This window comes from Halictus rubicundus, chromosome 14, assembly GCF_050948215.1.
Source record: "Halictus rubicundus isolate RS-2024b chromosome 14, iyHalRubi1_principal, whole genome shotgun sequence".
In the NCBI taxonomy this organism is placed as follows: Eukaryota; Metazoa; Arthropoda; class Insecta; order Hymenoptera; family Halictidae; genus Halictus; species Halictus rubicundus.
The window spans coordinates 406,059-430,442 of NC_135162.1; the positions used below are offsets into that span (position 1 = coordinate 406,059).

General features: G+C 46.7%; 2 protein-coding genes across 2 annotated transcripts in view; both read right to left on the minus strand.

Annotated features, from left to right (window-relative positions):
* Positions 1-24,384, minus strand: part of LOC143360816 (uncharacterized) — a gene marked incomplete at its 5' end in the record, with an annotated part of 55,517 nt that overhangs the window by 10,773 nt on the left and 20,360 nt on the right. The window contains 6 exon segments of the mRNA XM_076799972.1: positions 3,813-3,905; positions 3,994-4,041; positions 4,716-10,767; positions 10,857-10,882; positions 11,192-14,419; positions 14,946-23,906. Coding sequence (XP_076656087.1) covers positions 3,813-3,905; positions 3,994-4,041; positions 4,716-10,767; positions 10,857-10,882; positions 11,192-14,419; positions 14,946-23,906 — 18,408 coding nt within the window.
* LOC143361001 (52 kDa repressor of the inhibitor of the protein kinase-like) lies at positions 8-3,653 on the minus strand. The gene is made up of 3 exons (XM_076800241.1): positions 3,611-3,653; positions 1,398-3,215; positions 8-1,206 (listed from the first exon to the last, which is right to left on the minus strand). The coding sequence occupies exons 1-3, from the start codon at positions 3,651-3,653 to the stop codon at positions 410-412; spliced, it is 2,658 nt and encodes an 885-aa protein (XP_076656356.1). The 3' UTR covers positions 8-409.

Below are 24,384 nucleotides of genomic sequence, written 5' to 3' on the forward strand. Positions count from 1 at the left end.
GGGCGGATCCAGCTTTGGCGCCAGGGGGGGGTCACATAGTCGTGGTCAAGTCAAGAACTTATAATTTAATTTTGATAACAATAGATACAAGTAAAAAGTAGGTATTTTATTAATGTACGTAAGTACTGTACTTAAAAATATTTATTCTTTATTGTACACTTGAAAAACTTAACACATAATAACTTGTACATATACACGTACATATTGCCATCTTCTCTTGAAGACATTCAGAGAAGCACTATCACGCACGGAATGAGGCAGCCTATTTATATTCCATAACCGTGGTGAATGATTTGTCATAACAGCTAGAGGTATGTCGAGGGGTATGACGCAAAACTCCGCAAAAGTGAAGAGGTGGTACGACAAGGGTTTCCAACAAACAAAATAGAAACAGACAAAATACATATATTTAAATAACAAAATCAATTTTTCTTTTACGTCTTCTCCCGAAACGCGTTATTACGTCATTTACGTCAATGGGTACGTTTTTATGAATGTGGAGAAGTGCCAGTCCGGTTAGGCGATCTTCAACCATTGAAGATCTTAGCCACGATTTAATTCTGCGCAACGTAGAGAAAGACCTTTCTGCTGTCGCTACACTGACAGGTAGTGTAGCCATAATACATAAAAATTTTCTTATATTAGGATACATATCGATGTCACAATTTAAAATAAGATCAGAAATCGACTGCGGTATGTCCTGGCTCCGCTGCCACGCCTGCCACTTCACCATCCACAGCCGATATTCATTTACAATGACAGAAAATGGAGTGTTATCTAGTAATAATGTATAGTCGGTAGCTAGTTGTTTCACAGTTTCAATGTCTTCATTACTACATTCGCTTTTTGGCATGAAAACGCTTAGCTGAAACAAATTAAGTACATCAGGAGACAGGCGGTCCTGGAGATCACTTATTATTGAATCTAGAAGAGGGATGTATATAGCTCTGCGGAAATACTCTTCAGCAGATTGAGCAGGTTGGTTATTGGCCCTATGTATTTGTTTTGATACTATTCTGGGGCATTTAATTTCTACATCTAGCTGCTCAGCTACTTCTTTAGCCTCTTCAAAAAGCTGTCGGTAGATTACGTCCACATTTTCTCTTTTATTTTGTAAAACACTTAAAGTATCATTAATAGCGTCCGTAGCTTTTTTTAAATCAATTGAGTTCGATTGCAGTATTCTGCTTAAAGATACAGTAGTACCTGAAAAATAAAAAGTAAGTGACTGTGACTGTAGTGCATAAACTAAGAATTTATAACTTAATATAAACGGTATGTACTCGTAGCATAAAATATTAACAAAACAACAACATAATTTTAAAGTAGGTTTAGTATACTCGTATAAGTTCATTTGCCAAACAATAAGAAATAAAATAATTTAGGGAAGTACCCACCTAATACATCACTTAAACAGATGGAGGATATAATAAAGTCAGAACTGCGCAATGTTTGCAGCAAGCAATGCGCATCATTGGCAGTTTTATTGTCTTGCCAAGCAGAAATCTTCTCCAAAGCGCTACAAATTTTGACTAAGTTGTCTCCTTGAAATTGAAGATGCCCATCATGCCTCTCTACCCAACGTGTCTCACAAATACCTTGCATGGCAGCTCCGAGTTCTATTTTAAAAATTTCATGCCTCTTAGCGGATGCATTGGCAAATGCCACAACTTTTCTCATTGTGCCAGATGTATTGCGACAGGAAACTACTTTGGATGATCTTGCCAATGAGTTATTGAGCACATGGTTGTTGCACGGGCAACGTTTAGCATGAATGGCTATTTTCATCAATTCTTGCACTGCACCTTTTGTATCTGATGCCATAACCGAGCAGCTGTCAGTTCCAATACCCACACACCAAGATAAATCTAAGTTAAATTTGGTACACAGATTTTCAACGATTTTCGCCAAAGCTACACCTGTCAATCGAGGCTCTATGTCACCTGAATTGTTGTCTTCACGTCTAAGAACATCGTAGGTATCACAAAAAGTCACAAAATGTTCCTTAATAACGCCATCATGCAAATATCGGAATGATAGGCTCAGCTGTGAGATATGTGATATATCTGTTGTTTCATCGAACAAAATTGAAAAATATTTAGCTTCCCGCACATTCTGTAAAATGTTTTCCTGGATGATTTCTGCGCAAACATCTATCAACTCATTTTGTACAGTCTTGCTGATGTACGTGGCGTTGGATTTTGAAGATTCTAAATGTTGCTGCAATGCAATATCGCCAGAATCAATACGGAATTTTAAAAGGGCTCTAAAATTCCCTTCATCGGCTACTACGCTGTCATAGTTCAGCAATTTACCATCGTCGCGATGGCCACGTAACGATATATTTTGATGGCCACAAAATATTATAGTTTTTACGATTGGTCGCAAACGTTCTCTATTTTCATTTATTTGTTTCAGTCTTTGACTATTTACTTGGTTCATTATGTTAATTTCCGGTTTATGAAAACTCAATAAAAAGTTCTTCCCTGCTTGGACAGCTAATTCGTGGTATTTGTTTCGCTGGTGTGTTAGCAGAAGACCATTTTCACCTAGCAAATTACCGAAAGCTTTTAATGGTTCTTTTACGAGTCGACATAAAGGTGTTTTTGTCTGTACACCACCTCCAGGAGCTACGACAAACAAAGCACAGTACTTGCAGTAAAGACCCTGGTCTTTATGCGACAAAACAAGCCAGTGAAACTTGTCAAGGTGAGACTTCTGAGCATATTTTTTTGTTTGTTTTCCTTTTTTATTAACAACACAATGCGGAAAAGTATAATTAGGGGGAGGCTGCCAATGCTTTTCAAGCAACATAGCTTTAGTTGAATCATTTATATTTTCCCCTATATAACAAGCAATATCTGAAGCAAACTTTGGTTGAGAAAGTGAAGTCTTTATCTGATCAGAATCAGAAGTCGATGTACATATTGTAGGCTGAATATCGTTAGTAACAGGAGAGCATGTTTTTTCTTCATCTATGGTTAATGTAGGCAATGTAGCTGTAGAAGCAGAAGCATCGGCAATACAATTATTTTCATCTGTAGTTGTTGTAGGTGAATTTTTCGAGTAAGCAATCTCAAGCCTTGGTTTCTTTGGGAAAAATGAATCTATTTTTTTTAATGAATGTTTCAATCCACCACTACCATCTCCTTTTCCCTTAGAATCACCCTGCAAGCAAATCCATGCAAATTTCACACCCCACAACAGACAACAGACTGTTGCAAATACATATTAAATATATATTCGCTATAGTACAGGCTGGTGGCGCAGGCGCATTACCTCACAAACAAAGCAAAACCATGCAAATTTCACACCCCACATCAGACAACAAACTTTTGTAAACATATGAGTTATAAGTACATAAAAACATAATAATATAGGTAGTTTTACAGAAACTGATTACTTACCATTTCTTGAAATTAATGAATTTGCAGCTACAATTTTTAAGAATACTTATAAAGGTGTAGGAATAACTAAAAATTAACCGAACACGTCTTTCGCTTTCAGCCACGCTATAAAGACTGACTGTCGCCCGTTGACCGTCGCGGGTCGCCGGCACAGGGCCACCTTCTTTTGTTTATTACAAACTCCGATCGTCTTTTTATCTCACCGGTCCGCCGGCCGTGGTGCGGTCCTAGGCGACCGGGTTTCATATTTTTTTTTTTTTTTTTTTATGTAATTACATAAAATCTGTATGGTGACAAAATATATAAATAAAATCATTATGTTCAATTAGTGGTCCACCAAAGTCCTGGAACCAGCTCAGGGGGTGGTCATGACCCCCATGACCACCCCCCTGGATCCGCCGTTGCCTTCCACGAGGTTGATGGCTTCGTCAGTTTCTGCCACGTACGAGCATATCGAGAACATTGTATCGCCATCGCGGACAACGTACTCGATTTCATCTGGAAAATTCCGCAAAAGATTATAGAATTTACAAAATATTCAATATCGAAACACAATCGAAAATATAACAAAATAATCTAAACATACCTTCCTCCGAAATCTCCTCCTCTCTGGTGATACTTAGCGTTGCCTCTTCTACAATGTTATAGACATTTAAGTGAATAATTTAGTATCAACGAATTAGTTAAAATATATAGTACAAATCACAAAACACTGTACAATTATAAATTGATATTTTTCAGCGACCAATTTTGCATTTATTATACAGGATGTCTCTGCAACCGTGGTATATCCGTAAAAAGAACGATTTCTCGTGAAAACATAAATAGAAAGACCAAAATCAAATTTTTGCATTTGCTTCGCAAAAACGAGTTTGAATTCGAGAATATTTTCAAACTCGTTATCGTCGAAAATATAATTTTACATGCAAAAATTCTATTTCAGACTTTCAACTTATTTTTCTGTGATGAATGACCTCTTTCCGAATCCTACTACAATCGCAGGAGAACATCTTGTTCGCGTAAGATGAAAGCGAATCAATTAAGCGTTTCGTTGCTATTTGATTAAAGTAACGGAGCTATTTGATTAAAGTATACGGAGTACCGATATGCTTTCGTTCGCAGCGGATTATGAAGCATGGGAGAAGGTGAAATTTCTCGTCTAGAGGTACGGGAAGATTAGGGGCGAGTATACTCACTAAAGCTCGATATCGCTGATGCATAACGTTAATGTCTACTTTAGCTGAAAGCATGTTACAATCGGATTAAATCGTAATCTGCGAAAGCGTGAATCGTAAAATTCCGTCGAACCTTCGTCGAACGTGGACACGCGTCTCTTGCTCTTCAGCTTCAGCGCCAGGGACTCGTCAGTCTCTTCAACCGAGTACTTCCTTTCGCGTTTCAACTTGAGCTTGACATCGCCTTCTTCGACGTCCTCGACCTTGTACGGCCTGGGCACCTTCTTCTTCTTTCGTCTGAGTGGCAAGTTCATTTCGTCGGTCTCCAATTCCTCGATGCTGTACTCGTCCTTGGCTTCCTCGTCCGATTCGTCTATGATCTCTTCGATGATCGGACCGGAATCGTCCTCTATCTCTTGCATGATCCTGATCGTCTCCTCGCCGGTTTCCTCCGAGTACGTCATTGGCCGTTTCTTCGGCTTCAATCGGACCTTTCCGGACATCGAAATGTCTTCCTCTTCATAAGTGTTCAAAGAGATCTTGAACTCCTGCTCCACATCCTCCTTCGTCTTCGTGCTGCGTGGCCGGAACGTCACATTTTCTACATCAGTCACCTCTTTGATGTCTGGTCTGGGCTTCTTCTTCGGCCGCAGCTTGCGAAGAGTAACATCTTCGTAAATCTCCTCGATCGGCTTCGGAGGAAGCTTCGGTGGTTTACGCTTGAAGGTGAATTCATGTACCTCTTCTTCTTCCTCTTCTTCCTCGGGTTGCTCGACCTCCTCGATCTTTTTGATGGTAAGCTCGTCGGCAGCCGCTTCTTCAACCTTCTTCGGCGCTTTCTTTTTCTTTATTTGCACATCGGTTGACACTTCTTCTTCCTCGACGGGCTTTTCCGGAGCGCGAGTTTTCTTCAGGGTCACCGCCGTTTCCTCAATCTCCTCTGTGACGGATGGTCGTTTCTCTGGTTTCTTCTTCTTTTTAATGGTGATCTCTTCAGGAGCTTCCTCAGCTTCTGTGGGCACCAGCTTCTTTATGGTTACTTCGTCCGCAGCTTCCTCCACCACCGGCTTCTTCTTCTTTGGTTTCTTCAGCTCCACCTTCTCAGAAACTTCTTCCGGTGCCTTCTCCTCTTCCTTCTTCACCGGTTTCTTCAGAGTAACCTCTTCTTCTACTTCCTCTGGAGCCGGCTTCTCCTTCGGTTTCTTCTTCTTCAAGGTAACCTCAGCTGGAGCTTCTTCCTCCTCCTTTTCTTCTACCACCACCTTCTTAATCGTAACTTCGTCAGCAGCTTCTTCAACCACCGGCTTCTTCTTCTTTGGTTTCTTCAGCTCCACCTTCTCAGAAACTTCTTCCGGTGCCTTCTCCTCTTCCTTCTTCACTGGTTTTTTCAGAGTAACCTCTTCTTCTACTTCTTCTGGAGCTGGCTTCTCCTTCGGTTTCTTTTTCTTCAAGGTAACCTCAGCTGGAACTTCCTCCTCCTCCTTTTCTTCTACCACGACCTTCTTAATCGTAACTTCGTCGGCAGCTTCCTCCACTATCGACTTCTTCTTCTTTGGCTTCTTCAGCTCCACTTTTTCGGAGACTTCCTCTGGAGCCTCCTCTTCCTTCTTCGGCACTGGTTTCTTCAGTGTAACTTCTTCCGACACTTCTTCGGGAACCGGTTTCTCCTTTGGTTGCTTCTTCTTCAGAGTAATCTCCTCTGGAACTTCCTCCTCTTTCTTCTCTTCTACCACGACCTTTTTGATTGTGACCTCTTCGGCAGCTTCCTCCACTACCGGCTTCTTCTTCTTCGGTTTCTTCAACTCAACCTGTTCGCTCACTTCTTCTGGCAGCTTCACCTCCTCTTCCGGTTCTGGTTTCTTCAACGTAATTTCTTCCGTCACTTCTTCGGGAACCGGTTTCTCCTTTGGTTTCTTCTTTTTCAAGGTGACCTGTTCCGGAGCTTCTTCTTCTTTCTTCTCTTCCACAACGGGCTTCTTAATAGTAACTTCATCAGCAGCTTCTTCTTTTACAGGTTTCTTTTTCTTCGGTTTCTTTATTTCCTCGGTTACTTCCTCCGGTACCTTTTCTTCCGGTTTCCTTACCACTACTTCTTCCACCACTTCTTCGGGAACAGGCTTCTCTTTCGGTTTCTTCTTTATCACGACTTCTTCCTTAACTTCTTCTTCTTCGACTACCTTTTCTTCAACAACTGGTTTCGTAACCGTAACTTCTGCAACTTCTTCCTCCTTGACAGGCTTCTTCTTTGGTTTCTTTACGACGGCTTCTTCTACAACTTCTTCTGGTTTCTTTGGCTTCTTTTTCATAGTCACTTCAGTTATTGTTTCTTCCTCCTCTACCACCTTTTCTTCTACAACTGGCTTCTTGATCGTTACTTCAGCTGGAGCTTCCTCGATCGGCTTCTCAGGTTCTTTCTTCAACGTGATTTCTTCCGTTACCTCCGGCACCTTCTCAGGTTCCTCGGGTTCTGGTTTCTTCAACGTTACTTCTTCTTCTTTAGGAGCCTTCTCCTTAGGTTTCTTTGGTTTCGGTTTACGTTTGACCGTAACATCTTCGGTCTCTTCTTTTGGAACCTTCGGAGCTTCTTCTTCGTCCTTTGCTGGGAATTCTTTCTCGCCAACATCTTCAGGTTTGTCTTTCTTCCAGCCCTTCAGCGTTATCTTTTCCACGTCCTCCTCTGGTTTATCTTTCTGCGGAATTCTAAACTTGACTTCTGGTTCTTCAGTCGGCTCAGGTGGTTTCGGTTCACCTTTGATCAGAGGTATCTGTTCAACTTCTTGATCTGGCTTCTTCCTGGGTTCCCTTTCGTACGGTTTTGGTACTGGTTCAGGTGCTGGTTCCTCTGGCTTCTCGTACTCTTCAGGTTCATACTTCTCGAGTTCTGGCCTGTCAAAGTCCAAAGGTTTCAGTTCATCATGTTCCAATTTTACCTTCGGTTTCTTCTTCTTCTCCGGTTTGACCTCCTCCTCTGGTTCCGGTTTGACTGGTTTCTTGAGAGGTTCTGGAACTTCTTCCGGTTTTGTTTCTGGTATTTTCTTCAGTTTGACTTTCTCAGGTTCGACCTTCTCTTCCTCTGGCACTTTGCCCTTTCCAACAACCAGTTTCTGAGGTTCTTCCGGTTTTTCTGCTGGTTTCTTCGGTGCTCTTTCATAGATCGATTTATACTCGATCCTTTCCGGAGGAACCTTCTTGAACTCTTCGAACTCGAGATCTAGTTTTTCCAATTCTGCAACTTCCTTCTCCGAAAGTTTGACCCTCTTCACCTTCCTCTTGAGTAACTTCAGGGCTTCTTCCGTGTTTCTAGAAAGAATTCCGGTCTGTACTGGATTTTCTTCCAACTCTGTTATTTTCGGTTTTTGCATTTCTGGCAGGTAATCGCCGACGAATGTAATTCTACTACGTAACATGATCTTCGGGAACTTCGGCTCACTGACTTCCTTCTTCTTCGTGGGGGTCACTTTCTTTAATTTGATAGCAGCGAATTGAACGGTCTCTGAAGGCTCCGAGTACTTGAGCTTCGTAGGCTTGATCTCTGTCCTCTCGATCTTCTGAGGAACCAGTTTCTGAAGAGCCGCTGGTAATTCTTTCTTCTCCTTCTTCTTCTTTGTTGGCTCCCATTGGATCTTCTCAGGCATCGGTTCTAGTACAGGTCGTTCGTACTCAGGCTCCACCCACTCCTCGATCTCATCTTTCTTGGCGGGCTTCTTCTTCTTCTTCTTCTTCGGTTTCTCAGCTTCAACAGGTTTCTCTTCGGGTTTCTTTTCCTCCTGTTCTGGAACCTTCTCGACCGGTACTTCCTTTACCTCTACCTTTTCTTCTACTTCTTCAACGGGCACAGCTTTGCGCTCCTCGGGTTTCTTTGTTGGCAGTTCTTCCGGTATCGCTTCAGGGACGACTTCAGTGGTTTCCACGGCGTCCTTCGGGACAATCTCTTTTTTGGCCTTCACCTTCTTCGGCTTCTCTTCAACTATTTCCTCCACTTTCTCTTCAACTTTCTCCTCTTCTGTCACAGTAGGTTTCTTTTCTGGTATTTTCTTCTTCTTCGGTTTTTCTTCCTTCGGCTTTTCCATAGGAACCTCTTCCTCTTTCGGCACTTCTGGAATCTCTTCCTTCGGCTTCTTCTTCACTTCTGGTTTCTCCTCTGGAATTTCTTCCTTCGGCTTCTCCTTAGGAACCTCTTCCTCTTTTGGCGCTTCTGGAATCTTTTCCTTCGGCTTCTTCTTCACTTTTGGTTTCTCCTCTGGAATTTCTTCCTTCGGCTTCTCTTTCACTTCCAGCTTCTCTTCTGGAACTTCTTTCTCCTCTGGTTTTTCCACAGGGATTTCCTTTTCCTTCGGTTTTTCTTCGACTACCTCGCCGTTCGTGATTGCTTCCTCCTTCTTTTTCTTCTTCGGCACTTTTTTGACAGTGACCTCAGTGACCTTAGCTTCATCTTGTACCTTCTCTTCCTCTTTAGGAACAGCTTTCTCTTCCTCCGGTTTCTCCTCTTCTATTTCTTCTGTCTTAACCTCAGTGACCACTTCAGTTGTTACTATCTCTTCTTTCGGTATAACTGTCTTTTTCGCTTTTCTCTTCTTCGGCTCTTCCGGTGTTATTTCTTCAACAACCTCTTCCGCTTGTTCCTCTTCAGCCGTCGTCGGTTTCAACTTCTTCTTCGGGGCTTTCTTAACAGTGACCTTCTTCTCTTCCACCTTTGAAATTTCTTGCTCTTCTTCGGTAACTATAGCTTTATCTTTTTCCGGCTTTTCAACTTCTAACTCTTCTTCCGCAGTTGTGGTGATCACTTCTGTTGTTATGATACCCTCCGATGGAGTCACTTCCTTCTTCGCTTTGGTCTTCTTCGGCTTCTCCGGAACGAGCTCTTGCACCTCTTCCTCTGGCTGTTCTTCTGTTTCCGGAACAGCCTCCTTGTGTGCTTTCTTTACCGGCACTTTCTTGGTAACCACTTTCTCTTCCTTCTCTTCAACTTCTGTTGCTTTCTTCTTCTTCGGTTTCACTTTCTCAGGAATCTCCTCCGTGGTCACCTCGGAAACCACTTCCGTGATTTCAACACCCTCCTTTTCTGTAACAGTTGGCTTCACCTTTTCTTCTTTAGGTTTCTCGGGTTTTATTTCTTCCACGACTTCTTCCGTTTCTTCCGCTTCAACCGCGGTCACTGTCTTCTTCTTCTTAGGTGCTTTCTTCACTACTACTTCCGACACCTTTGCCTTCTCTTCTTCTACTTCCGAGGGCTTGGCTTCTTTCGGTTTGGGCTTCTCTTCCTTAAGCTCTTCGACAGGTGTTTCCGTAATGATCTCCGTAATTTCCACACCTTCTTTAGGAATGATCTCTGCCTTAGGCTTCTCTTTGACTGGCTTCTCGATGACAAGTTCTTCGACTTCTTCGGTAACTTTACCTTCCTTCACTGTGGCCCTCTTCTTTTTAATGATTTTCTTTGTGGGTGTTTCAATTACCTCCACGATTTCTTGTTCTTCCATAGCCTTGGCTTCCTCTATTGTTTTCTCGATTACTTCTTCCACCACTTTGTCCTTCTTCTCCTTGGGTTTCTTTCGAATAATCTTCTTCGTCGGTGTTTCTATGGTTTCAATTATTTCTTCTTCCTCGATCACTTCTTCCGGCTTCTCTGGAGCTTTCCTCAATTCTACCTTCGTTACCGTGACCGATTCCTTTTCTTCTTCAACGAGAGGCTTCGCCTTCTCTTTCTGTGGCTTCTTGATGTGAATTTCTTCTATGACCTCTTCAGGAACACCGTCCTCTTTCGTTACGGCCTTCTTCTTCTTGACAATCTTCGTCGTCGGTGTCTCAACGACTTCGACGATCTGTTGCTCTTCCATTTCAATGGTCTCTTCTCTTGGTTTCAGTATGATCTCTTCGACCACGACTTCCTCTTCGCCTTTCTTCATCGGTCTCCTCTTCTTCCTTATGATCTTCTGCGTGGGCGTCTCGATCGTTTCGAAGATCTCTTCCTCTTCTTTGATAACGACCTCTTTCTTCTTCTTATTATCGAGCTCTGTTATCGTTACAGTCTCCTCTTCTTCCACAATTGGCTTAGCCTTTTGCTTCTCCGGTTCTTCGATCGTTATTTCTTCAACGATCTCCTCCGTCACCTCATCCTTTCCTGTGACTGGCTTCTTCTTCTTCGGGACCTTCTTGGTAACTTCCTTGACTTCCTCGATGACTTCCTCCTAATTGCATCAATTAACGAGTTATAAGCGTAAATACAATGACATTTCACAAACGTCAGCATTATAAAATAAACGGTTAACCAGCTCACCTGTTGAATCGTCTTCTCCGCGACATCTGGAATAACAAGAGAATGCTTTAAATCTATATATAAACCAGAGACTAATTGAAATGGATACTCAGCTTTCCTAGGCACTTCTTAAATAGCTTATAGAGATAATCGCTCTAAAGCGGATCAATTAGCTGGTCAATAATTGGCATCAACAGTTGTATAGACGGTATAAGATATAGTATAGTATGTTTGTCGAGTATTGTCTTTGTGTCCTGTTCTTGTTAAGCATAATAGGATTTGGTAGAATGGCAGATGTACGTTGTATCGTCTAATTGTACGTAATGGTGATAGTAATACGTAAGAAATGCGCTTACCTTCGGGCACTTTCTCATCGGCTTTTGGTTTAATCGGTCTTTTGTGTTTGGGTTTTTCGTGTATTTCTGGTGTAGTGTCTTCGGGGAGTTCTATTGTTGCTGTTAATGGTGCTTTACCTTCCTCTTCGACGATCACCTCTTCGGTGACCTTCTCTTTACCTTCGTGTTTCTTCGTTACGCGCTTTTTGCGGACCGTTTTCTTTATTCCTTCTTCGACGATCTCGCTCGTCACGATTTCTTCTTTGATCTCTTCAACAGGCGCGGGCTTTTCGATCATCTCGACGGGTTTCTCTTCGAGTTTCTCTACCTCGAATTCTCTGACGGTAACGATAGGTTCAACATCTTCTCCTTCTATCGTCGTCTCTTCGACGACCTTCGGTTTCTCATCTCCACGTTTCGTAGTGGTCTTTTTCTTTTTAATTTGCCTTTTCTTTTTCTCAGGGGTCTCTTCGACCTCCACCGTTGTGACCACTTCAACAGTCTCGACAATGTCGTCGTCCTTGGGAACGAACTTTATGTAATCTTCCGGCTTCTTTTCTTCTTCTTTCGGTTCGTCCGGTTTCTTCCATGGTTTCAGTTTGATTTCTTCAGGTTCCTCTGCTGGAGCTGGTCGTTCAGGGATTCTGCGTTTAATTTCTTCTTCTTCTTCAGGCTCTTTAGGTTTCGGAACACCAGGCACTATAGGAACAGCTTCGGTTTCCTGTTCCGGCACCTTGCGTTCTTTCTTTGGCTTTTTCGTCGGAGTTTTCTTAGCCTTCGGTTTCTCTGGTTCAGGATACTCTGGCTCTTCCCTTTCTTCAAGGTCGACTTCGCTCCTGTCGATATCGTAAGGTTCGAATGGCTTCAACTCTGGGTATTCGCCTTCTTCTTTCTTCTTCTCGGGTTTATCTACTTCATCCTTCTTCTTTGGAACAGGAGCCAGCTCTTCTAGAACTTCCGGTTTCTTTTCTGGTATTTTCTTCAGTTTTACGGTTTCTTGTTCTTCTGCTTCTTCGGGTCGAGGCTTTCCTTTGCCGATTACTAACTTCTTCGGTTTTTCTACTTCGACTTCTTTCGGTTTCGGTTTGCGTTCATACGGAGCTAGTTCTTCAGCTTTCTCTAGGGGAACTTTCTTCAACTCTTCGAACTCTTGGTCTAGTTTCTCTAATTCTGTTATCTCCTTTTTAGGGAGCTTCACTTTCTTCTGCTTTATCTTCTTGATCTTCAACGCCTCTTCCATTGTACGAGATAGTATTCCACTTTGTACGTAGATAGGTTCTAATTCGGTTATGGTTGGATATTGGATAGACGGCGGCCATTCTTGTGGGGTTATTCGACTGCGTAAGAGTATCTTTGGGAATTTACCTTCGCCCTTGTCGATCTTCTTAGGTGTTACCCTGGGTTTCTTCAATTTAATTTGAGCAAACAAAGGAGCTGCCGGTTCGTCGATTTTGGGTTTGATTGGCTTCTGTTCTCTGATGCTGAGCCTCCTCAATTGAGGTCTCAACTCCTCCTTCACTTCCTCATCAGGCTTCTTCTTCTTCTTTTTCACCTTTTTCTCTGGTTTTTCTACCGGGAGAGGTTCTTCGAGTTTCTCCAAGGGTAACTCCTTCTTCAGCTCTTCAAACACCTTGTCTAGTTGTTCTAATTTAGCGATTTCCTTCTTCAATTGTTTTACCTTCTTCTTCTTCGGCTTTGGCAAGGTCTCTGCTTCTTCGACGTTGCGAGACAAGATACCATTTTGAACTTCGTTTGGTTCGAGTTCAGTGACCCTCAAGTGGCGTGGTTTGGGAGGAAATTCAATGGCGACGATTCGACTTCGAAGCAAAATGCGGGGGAGCTTTTCTTTCTTTGCTTCCGGTTTCTTAGGTTTCGGAGTCTTGCGTAATGTAATTTGCGCGAATTGAGGCTTATTCAAAGATACCTCCTGTGCTTCGAGTTTCGTGGTTTCTACTGTAGTTACTTTCAGACGTTGAAGTCTCAAAGGTTTCTTAGCATCGCCGACAGGAGCTTCGGGAGTTTCTTCAGTTACTGTGACAACATCAGACACGACCTCTTGAACACCCTTAATTACCTTCTTCTTGACAACTTTCTTGGGTCTATCCTTCTTTGTAATTTCTTCGGGAACAACTGCTTCTTCGGGTATCTCTTCCACTTCAACTGATTCAACCTGTTCAGGTGCCTCGAGAGGTTTCACGACATCTTCAATCACTTCTTCAACAGGACCCTCAGTTACAGTAGTTTCCGGAGCCTTACCTTGTTCTTCGACAGTGACAACTTCAGTAACTTGTTGCACTTTTCCTTTGCGTTTGATAACTTTCTTCTTCGTGATTCTCTTCGGCTTACCTTCTTTGGTTACCTCCTCGGTCACAGTTACTTGCTCGCGCACTTCTTCAACCTCTGATGGTTTAACGTGTTCAGGAGCAGGCAACTGCTTGATTAATTCTTCTACAACTTCTTCAATTGGGCCTTCTGTTACAGTAGTCACAGGAGCTTTGCCTTTCTCTTCAACTGTTACTACTTCAGTCACCTGCTGCTCTTTACCTCTGCGTTTGATGACCTTCTTCTTCGTGATCTTCTTCGGCTTACCTTCTCTCGTCACCTCTTCAGTAACGGTTACTTGTTCTTCTACTTGTTCCACAGTAGGCGTAACATTCTCAATTGGTGCAATTGGTTTAGTGGATTCGTCCGGAATTTCTTCTTCTTTATACTCCCCTCGTTCTACTTTAGGAATTTCTTCCATCTCTTCCTCAGTCGTTTCTTCAGTCACTTCTGCTTTTCCCCGCTTTCGAATGACCTTCTTCTTGGTTACTTTTTTGGTTTCATCCTCGACCCGTAATTCTTTTAATTGAACTTCTTCTTCCTGTATCTTTGGTGTCAGTTCTTCGACCTCTTCGATAATTGTAGGCACAATCTCTTCAATGTCTATAGACGTTGTAACTTCCTCTATCGGCATAAATTGTTTCTTCGGTATCTCTGGTAATTGCGGTTTGACATCCTCCAATTCTTCTTCAATGACGACGACATTGTCTTCGTCCGGCAGTTTGCCCGTCTTTTTCTTTCTGATGATCGTTTTCTTTGTCTTAATAGCCGCGGTTTCATCGTCCCTACTCCCGCGCCTGAATTTAGTCGTGTACTCTTCGGTCACCTCTGTATCAGATTCAATCGTCTGTTGCTGTGGTGTATCGTGTTTTGTTGGGTGTTGTGTGATTGTGATGTGATGTTGTTGCGCTGGTACTTCTGTGGTTTCTGAAATGTATACAGAACAAGTGTGACATTATTAACAAGTGTTGTGCGTAATGTCCGTATGTTGCTTTCGTTTTACTTGGTTTGACTTCTCGATTTAACTGGGACTGATCACGCTTGATCATCTTAACCTTGGACCTTTTCTCTAAGAAAATTCCTTTTCATCAATCATCAAATAGGTACAGTTTTTGGGTATCGTTTGTAATGTATGTTCTGTTGGTGTGTCCTGTGTGTATGATCCTGTGATGTATATATATTCTGCGATCGTGTTTGACACCTGTGTTTCACATACCTACCTTCGCAACCGTTTACCTTCACACCTACCCTACAACTCCACGATCCTACATCCAACGCGACCCTGGATCACAATCTATGCTTGCTGCGCGAACATCATTTTGACTCTCTCACATCAGGTCTTCCGACCTCGATCACTATCGTCACCTTGTCCTCGGGTCTTGTCCCCTAACCGTTACCGTCACCGTCCGTCTCGTCCGCGGTAATCGCATACCTTGATAGCAAGAATACTCACCCACAACTTCTTCCAGATGCTCGGCTACGATCGAAACGTTCACTAACTTCGCGAAAGGAATTACAGACTCGGGTAGATCTGACTCTAACTCGTCGGTCGTTAGGTGTTCGGTGACTATCACACCTTGCTGAACGTCTGTCACTCCCTTAGCCGTCTTACTTTCCGGCTTGGTCACTTCGAACTCGGACGCAGCGTCCTCAGGTTGAACCTCAGTTTTCAGAGCAACCTCCCGTCTGATGACATTAGGCTGAGCAGAGGCCTCCTTCGCCACGCCCTTGATTACCTCTTTGGCTTCCTGTTCCGTCGCCGTCACTTGAGTAACCTCAAGGCTTTCGGACACGCGGAACGACACTTCAGCTGTCGCTGACTTAGTCGTCTTCTCGACGACAAGCGTCCCTTCACTCTCCTGCGTCATCGCCTGCGTCTGTTCAATGCTTTCGAACGGAATCTGTTCCGGTACTATTTTCCTAGTTTCCGGTTTCTCGGATTCGCCCAGTTCTTCCGTAGCTGATGACGGTATCACCTGCGACTTCTGCGCCACCTGGATACCCAGCAGACTCGGTTTGGCAGTCTGAGCCGTTGGCTCGTCCGGAGTTGGCAGGCCAGTCTCTGCCTCGCCGAAGGAGACTTCCGAGACTGAAAGCGAGAGCAGTTCTTCCAATTGCGGTTTGCCCTTCTGCCCTTCGGGAGCTTTGGGCTTGGGAAGTTCCTCGGCGCTAGCCATCGTCAGAACTTCTGACGTTTCTGCTACCTCTATGCTGTCCAATTTCGTGAGAGCTTTGCGCTCCTTGGGAGCCTCTGGCTGCGGCATTTCTTTCTCCTTTTCTGTGGAAACCACTTCGGAAACGGTGATAAAACTCATCTCCTCTACGTCAGGTTTGCCCTTCTGGCCCTCCGGTTTCTCCAATTTTTCCAGTTCCTCGACATTCGTCACCGTGAGAACCTCAGTCTTCTCGGCTACCTCTCTGCCAGTCATCTGAGGCTGTGCGATCTTCTCGCTGGGTTTCTCGGGTGACGGTAAAGTCTCTTCAAGCTCACTGGAGACAACCTGCGAAACTGTGAGCGACGTTAGCTCGTCCAACCTTGGTTTTCCTATCTGTTCTTCAGGTAGGACAGGTTTCTCCAGCTCTTCTACGTTCGTTACCGTGAGCACCTGGCTTGTCTCTGCCACTTCTCTGCCGGTGAACGTTGACTTGGCTGTCACCGTGCTCGGTGTCACTTTGCTCTCTAGTACCTCTTCAGTTTCATGAGACACTGTCTGGGAGATCGTTAGCGACGTTAGTTCTTCGACGTTCGGTTTTCCTTTCTGTTCTTCAGGAGCTTTGGATGTCGTTAGCTCCTGCGCGCTGATCATGGTCAACACTTGCATTGTCTCTGCCACGTCACGACCAGTCAGACTAGGTCGCGCCATTTTTTCTGTAGGCACTTCCGGAGTTAGCAACACGTCCTCCATTTCGGTGGACACTGTCTGCGACACTGACAGAGGCACGTACTCCTCCAAACCAGGAACACCTCTTTGCTCTCCAGGTTTCTTCGCCTCGGACAAAATGTCCACATTACTCATGGTGAGCACCTCCATTGTCTGGGCCACGTCCCTGCCGATCAGATTCGGTTGAGCTGCTCTTTCGACGGGCACCTCGGGAGTAGCCAAAGTGTCTTCCGCTTCCTGAGAAACTACTTGCGAGACGGTCAAAGGTGCCAACTCTTCGACTTGGGGTTTGCCCTTCTGTTCTTCCGGGGCTAGTGCCGCCACAAGTTCTTCCGCGCTGGCCACTGTCAATACCTGCATCGTCTCGGCAACGTCTCTGCCAAGCAGACTAGGCTGTGCTGTCTTCTCCTTGGGGACCTCGGGAGTTGGCATAGCTTCCTCCAGTTCACCAGACACAACGTGGGACACTGTCAACGGTGTCAGTTCATCCAGCTTTGGCTTTCCTTTCTGTTCTTCCGGCCTCTTCAGCGCGAGATCTTCCGTTTCAGCCATAGCGGTGATTTGAGTAGTCTCGGCAGCCTCTCTACCGAGTATGTTGAAGTCCGCTTTCTGATCTTTAGGCGTGGCCTTCAGAGTGAGTACATCTTCGGCCTCGTTCGAGATCACCTCGCTGACCGCTACGGACGACAGTTCCTCCACTTCCACGGTACCTTGCTGCTCCTTCAGTCGTGTCATCTTCTCCAGAGTCTCGGTCGTAGCTGCAGTAATCACCTGTAGCACTTCGGGAGCCTCTCTTCCGGTGAGGCTAGGCTGTGCTTGCCGCATTTTCGGAGCAACGTCCGTTGGTAGAACGTCTTCGACCTCGTTCGAGACCACCTCGGTGACGGTAACCGTGCTTAGGCCCTCGAACTGAGGCTTGCCTTTTTGTTCTTCGGGCTTGAACTTCCCTTCGAAGGTCTCCTCCCGTTCGCCAACGGTAGTCTCAGTCTTCACCGCGGTCTCGATCACCGTTTGAGTCATGGTCGCTTGAGTGGACGCCTGTTTCTCTTCGTGAATTTCTTGGATCGATTGAACGCTCTCTACCATCGACCCTACCACCGTCTCGTGTAGACTGATGTCCTGAGTAGCCTTGACACCTTCGCGTTTCGGAGCGACGTCGAACACGGTCTCCTTGTCTTCCGTGATGGTCTCGGAGACTTGCAGAGACTTCACCTTCTCGATATCGACGTCCGCTTTCTGAGTCTGGGGCTTGAACACGCCCTCGAACGTTTGTTCGCTTTCCTCGACGATATTTTCATCGATGATGATACTCTCGAAGGTGTCCTGCCCTGGAACAGCCACTTGCGGTGTCACAGTCAGTTCTTCGGCCTTATCGGGAACATTCACTTGAGACTCAATCGTGGTTGTCTCGATGATACCACGTTCAGCGATGATCGTACTGGTAGCTGTCTGAGAAACGTCCATTTTCTTCTCCTTCAACACCGACTCCATTTCGGCGGATGTTACCTCGGTCACAGAAACCCCGTGACCTTCTTCGAAGGTTGGTACCGCGGTGGATGTAACAGCCTTGGGATACTTGTCAAACGTTCCCTCGCTCTCCGCGCTAGGAGTCTCTTCAACGATGATCGGTTGCAGAGTGTCCTGCGTCGGCTGAGCCTTGACCTCGTGCTTCTCCAGCGGCTGAACCGAGCCTGTGCTCTGTTCGACGAACACCTGAGCCTTCTGAGCGACGTCCATGCCAACCTTCGTCAGCGTCACTTCCGCCTTGTTCTCCTCGTGCTTCGCGATCGTCATGGTGTCCTCTTTATCCTGCGTGATCACATGAGCAACCGTGATACTCTTGCCTTCGACAAAAGTAACGGTAGCGCTGCGCTCGTCGAGCTTCATCTTCTCCACGAACATGGTACCGTGTTCCTGAGGAACCGTCTCGCTGATGTCGACGCTTTCCAACGTCGTCTGTGTAGGATGTGCTTCCGCGGAGGCTGGTTTTGGTAGTTGAGGCACTTCTCCCAGACCCTCTCTAAGGTTAACCTCCATCTGCTCGGCCACCTCTTTGCCCTCCATCGCTGGTTTCGCTACCTCCTCCCGAGGTTTCTTCATCTCCGACAGATCAGCCTCGACGTCCTGCGTCGTGGTGGCTTCCGTGACGGCGATGAACCGGTTCTCGTCAACCGTCACCCTGGCACTGGTCTTCTGCAACGTGAACTCCTCGATTTTGTCCACTTCCTTCTCAGCGAGCACTTGTTCCGTCGTCTCGACCGTTTCGAAAGGCTTCTGACCTATCTGAGCCATCGCGGTCGTTGGTTTCACGATGTCCACCTCTCCCGTGCTCTGCTGAGGAATGATCTCGGAGCTCTCGGCGACCTCGTGGCCTGAAACGATGGCCGGTACAGCCGATCGCGTCTTCTCCTCCTGGATGGTCTTCAGGACTTCTTCTCGATCAGCTGCGCTGACCTCCGTGACCGTGGTCACGCGTTTACCTTCCTCGACAGAGATCTCCACCTTTTGTACCGCTGGCTTGAATTTACCTTCGAAAGTATCCTCCTGGTCTTGAACGATGTCCTGAGTGACCAGAAGGCTTTGGTACATTTCTTGCGAGAGCTGTGCTTTCTTCGCATCCGGTTTCTCCATGGTGACTTCCGCAACGGAGTCTTCAACAGAGATCGCCGTTGTTTCAGCGATCGCACGGGTAGTGTCCAATCCAATTGTTGCGGCGTGTTTCGATGGTGCTTCTTCGGAAACGTACAAAGATTCCTTGTCGGTTGGCGTCACTTGGGACACCGTCACGATACTCCTACCCTCTTCAAGGTCCACTACAGCTCTCTTGTTCTCCGGCATCAAACCTGGTACGAATTTGTCTTCGCTTTCCTGAACGTCTGGTTGCGACTCGATCAACGGATTATACGGAATGTGTTCCTGCAGAGCCGTGGCTTCGGACGGTTTGTCCTCAACGAAGTCGCCAGTGCTGAAGTCGACCACTTGCATCGTTGTCTGCGCTACCACGTGTCCACCGACCAAGCTCTTATCAGCGGTCTTCATCTCTGGCAGATCCTTCGTCTTGTATTCTTCTTCCTTGTCCTCCACCACTACCGTAGACACCTGTATTCCTTGATCTTCGACCACAGACAGGTCTGCCAGAGCCTGCGTCGGTGCTCTATCTTTGTCTAGGACACCTTCTGCCTCCGTGGGCTGTGTTTCCGAGCTGATCACTGCTTCCAGTGGGATGTTCGACGGTACAGCCGAGGCTGAGACAGGCTTCAGATCTTCTAACTTTCCAGCGCTAGTGTCGACCGTGATCTCAGTCTTCTCTGCGATCACGTGGCCAGCAAACTGAACGCTGGCCTGCTTCTCCGACGGTTTCTCAGGAATACGAAGGACATCTTCCTTGTCTGCTGTGATTTCAGTGGTGGTTGTGGCGCTGATGATCTCGTTGATCGACACTTCAGCCTTATTGGATACCACAGCTTTGTCTGTAAACTCTTTCTCAGTCTCCGACACAATGGTCTCGGTCTGCACGATACTCTCGAACGGTAGCCTCTCTTCCGTGGCAGCGAACGTGGCTGGCGTTGGCACAGTTAGGTCTCCGGATGTCGCGGCTGGGGTGATCTCCATCAACTGGGCAACTTTGTGCGCGTCAAACGTGGGAGTAGCCTGCTCGCCTCGAAGCTCCAGCTTCTTGAAGTACTCCTTTTCCTTGTCCGACGCGATCGTCTCGATCACCGTGACTCCTATGCCCTCCTCGAAGGACACGTCGACGACCTTCTGATCAGGCTGCACAAAGTCCTCCATCGGCTTCTCCAGATCACCAGCGGCGGTCTCCGTCGTGATCATACTGTGGAAGGTGACATGATCGGTGGTAGCTGTCGCGGTGGTCGTCTCCTGGCGCTTGAACTCGTCCACGTTGTCGGTAGTAGTCGTCTCGCTGACTTCAGCCACGATGTGAGTCGGAATATCGAACGTGGCGGACTTGGTCTCGGGCTTCTCAGCTTCGGGCAGAGAGCTCTCTTTGTCCTCGGTTGTCACCGCGGAGACGATCAAGCCCTCACCGGTGACGAACTCCAGATTCGCTGTCCTGTCGGATGGTTTGACCTCGGTGAATGGCGCCTCGGTTTCTCTGGTCTGAACTTCTTCAGAGATCGCTGCCTCGATCGGCAGTATCGTAGTCTTCGGTTTCGTCTCGAGTATCGATTCACTGGGAAGTTCGGTTAGGCCAGTGTCGCTCATCACCTCGAACGTAGACGCCACTCCTTGAGTCACAATGTCCACAGTCGCTTCCACGCCTTTAGGCTTCTCTTTTCCGGTGAATATGCCCTCTTTATCTTCGGGGTAGGTCATTCCGACGACGATACTCTCTCCTTCTTGGAACACTACTTCCACGTTCTTCGTCTCAGGCTTGACATCCTCCTGCAGGGAAGATTCTTTCTCGGATACGGACACTTCGATCTGTTCGACCACCTCCAATCCGGTCTGCTGTTGACTCGCGTGCTCCTCCTTCGCTCTCTCCTCCTTCAGGACATCGATGTTGCTCGCGATCACAGTCTCCTGCATCTCGGCAACTTCGTGACCGCTCGTGATCCCCATTGTGACTCTCCTCTCCTTTGGCAGGTCTTCGACTTGCAGTTTCTCCTCGCTGAGGACCGTCATCACTTCCGTCACCGTCAGCTTCTCCGTCTTCGAGCAGATCTCCACGTCAGCGCTCTGCGTCACCGGGCGAACGTCTTCTTCTCTGACCTTCTCCGTCTCGGCGATGTTGGTCTCCGTCACGATCAGCTCCTCCATGGTGTCGCGTTGGAGCGTAGCCATTCCTGGTTTCGGTTGTTCCGTGGTGATGTCGGTGGTGCTTTGTGCTACCAAGGTCTCCGACTTCAACGCCACAGAGTGGCCGGATATCAACGGCTGAGCCTTGTAGTCCTGCGGCTTCGCGTCCGGGCTGTACACGTTCTCTCGATCGTGTGGAATTACTTCGAGTACCGTGGCACCTGGCCTAGGCTCCGTCAGCTCCACCACTGCTGTCTTTCCATCCGGTTTGACGTCCGTTCGGTACAGGTCCTCTTTCTCGGCTACCTCCTGCATCGCTACAGTGACGCTTTCCAGAGGCACGTGAGATGGCTGAGCTACACCGGAAGCAGGCTTCTCTTCCGGCACGTATTCTCCGGTTGGCGAATGCGTTCTCACCTCTTCGAACATCGGGGCTACTTGGGTGGTAAACTCTGTGCTGGCGTAAGCGCCTTTCACCTCCGATATCTCTGTGTACTCGGACTCCTTCTCGCTGGCGATCACCATAGTCGTGTGCAGACTCTCGATCTCGTTCATCATCACCTCCGCGACCCTGGAGTCTGGGACCTTGTCTCTCTGAACCGAAGCCAGGTCCTCGGCCACTACGGTTTCGTCTACCACGGTCTCCTGCAAACCGATGGGTACTATCTTCGCTACCCCAGAAGACGGAGCCTCTTTCGAGATCTCGCCTAAATTGTCCTCCGGTTGAGTCATCTCGACCTCCAGCGACACGACCGGATGCGTCGGCACTGTTTTACCACGGTGGGACTCTGGCATCTCGAAGATCTTAAGGTCAGCTTCCTTCTCGATCGACGTGGTCTGGAACACTTCAACGCCTCTGACAGCGTCGTAGCTTGTCTCCACCACCCTTTCCTCCGGTTTCACCATTTCCTCCATCTTGGACTCCCTGTCGTGAGCCAGGGTCTCCTGAACCATCTTGGCCTCGGTTAACTCCACCGTGACGGTTCCGCTCTCTTGTACGTACTTCAGCTCGTCCTTGAAGTCCGAGGGATAATCCGCTGTTTGGATCTCGGATATCGTAACGTGTTCTTCCGGTCTGATCGACGTCTCAGCCAACACCTGAGTGGTCTTCTGCTCCGGATGGTACACTCCTTCGGACTCCTGGACAAGGGTGCTCGAGATGGAGCCGATTTCCAACGAGGATATAGAAGTCTCGGCTGTCTTGGTAGCTGGTTTGTCACCTGGTTGATAGTCCGTCTCTTTCTCGGATGGCACCGTCTCCAGTGTCACGGCTGATGGTATCTCGACCACGTTCAGATCAGCCTCGGCCCTCTTCGTCTCTTCTATCGTCAAAGTGGTCTCTTTGTCTTGCGTTTGTACAGTGGACACCGAGACTCCTTCCAACAGGGTGACATTGGGCACAGCCTCGAAAGTGTCGAGTTTTCTCTCTGTCACGTAAACTCCCTCGCTCTCTTGGATCACGTTCTGTTCGATTATGGCTGTCTCGTTCCCGTAGGAAATGCCGACCTGAGCTTTTTGGCTGGGAGGCAGTCTTCCAGGCACGTATTCACCTTCTTTCTCGGGCGCATGCATCTCTTCGGTGACCCGCTGTCGCTGGGAAATGATGGTCTGCGTAGCAATCTCGGTGGGGACTATCAGCTCTGGATAGTACTTTCCTGGCTTGTCCTCCGGACGAACCTGTTCGACAATCAGCGGCTCGACCGCGGTAACGTTCACTCTGGGCTTGGCGGGTACCGTTTTCAATGGTTCCAACTTGTCCTCGACCAGACCTTCTTGGATTTCGTACACGGACAGTCCTATCTGCGACAGGATAGTGTCCTCAGCCTCTGCAGTCATCGGTGTCACGAAATCCTCCGTGGGCACCTCTTGCTGACTGACCATCGTCTCGTAAACGGTGGTAGCCTCTTGAACAGTCATGCTGACGTCAGCTGTTCTGGTGAGCTCTTGTTTGGCGATGGCTAGGCTCGAGACACCCGCATCGCTCGCCAGGGTCTCGCTGACGATTAGACCCTCTGACGGGACTATCGCTGGCGTAGCTTCGTAGGATGTTGGTTTGAAAGTGTCCGAAAACTCACCGGTGGATGCCTGTACGGTAGTCTCTGTGGTAGAGTAGGGTTCCACCGGTGAGATCGATAAGGATGCTTTGCGTTCGATTGGTTTGATCTGGCTGATGTCATCGATCTCTTTCTCCTGAACGGGGACCAGTTGCTCTGTTAGGGGTGTGATGGTGTCCATCGTTAGCTTTGCTTTCTCTAATTCTGGTTTGCCAGGTGCCTGATCGATCGTTCGATCCAGGGGCACCACTTGATGACGTTGGCTAGGAACGTTCAACATGATGGAGGACACCACCTTGTCTCCCTTCACCTCGAACTCTTCGATCTCCTCCAATTCGACCTCATCTCGACCGATCTGTGACCGTTTCGGCTTCAATTGTATCTTTCGTTTCTCTATTACCTCTTCTTCTTCTTCTTCTTCTTCTTCTTCTTCTTTTTCTTCTTCTATCTCTATCTTTTTCTCTATCTCATCGAGTTTCTTTTCTTTCTGAGTCAGTCTACCCTTCGTGTCTGTCTCTACGATTACAGTTTCTATCTCTTCCTCGACTTCCTCCACGTCCTTTCGCTTCCTCTTCTCCCGTTCCGTTTCCTCGATCTTCTCGATCTCTACAATCTGAACCCCCTCTTCCCTATCTTCCTTTCTCTCTTCGATCTGTTCCGTTGGTATTGTATCTTTGCGTTTGCGCAGTGTTGTGTGTGCCTGCCGTGTGTCCTCGTATTCTGTGGAAAGTATGTGAGAATTTTCGTGTCAATCAATCGCGAGTGTACGGTAATCATTGTTCTCTCTCTTTGCTCTCTCAATCGCTCTCTCGCTCGCACTTCGCTCTTAAGATTGACAAAAGAAAAAAAAACCATTCTCTGTTTTGAAAAAGACTCCATGCGACGAACCATTCTCGAGCGGATGCTGCTTGCTAAGGACAAGAATCGTGCTTTCAACGAAACAAGAGTCAACCAAAATCCTACGGACAGTGCACGCCGAACGAGCCAGTGTGAAGATTAAACGGAAAATAAAATAGAAAGAAAAAGGTTGTGGGGAAAATGTACAGCAGACAGAGTGCGAACAGCGTGTTTCCAGTTTTATTCTACACGACTTCCAAAGGTATCGTATGGTTTTCATTGTTGAATCTGTTCCAGTAACGGCTTTACTTTTCGTGACAAATAATTAAGCGATAATTTCACTTGAATCAGTCGTTTTAAC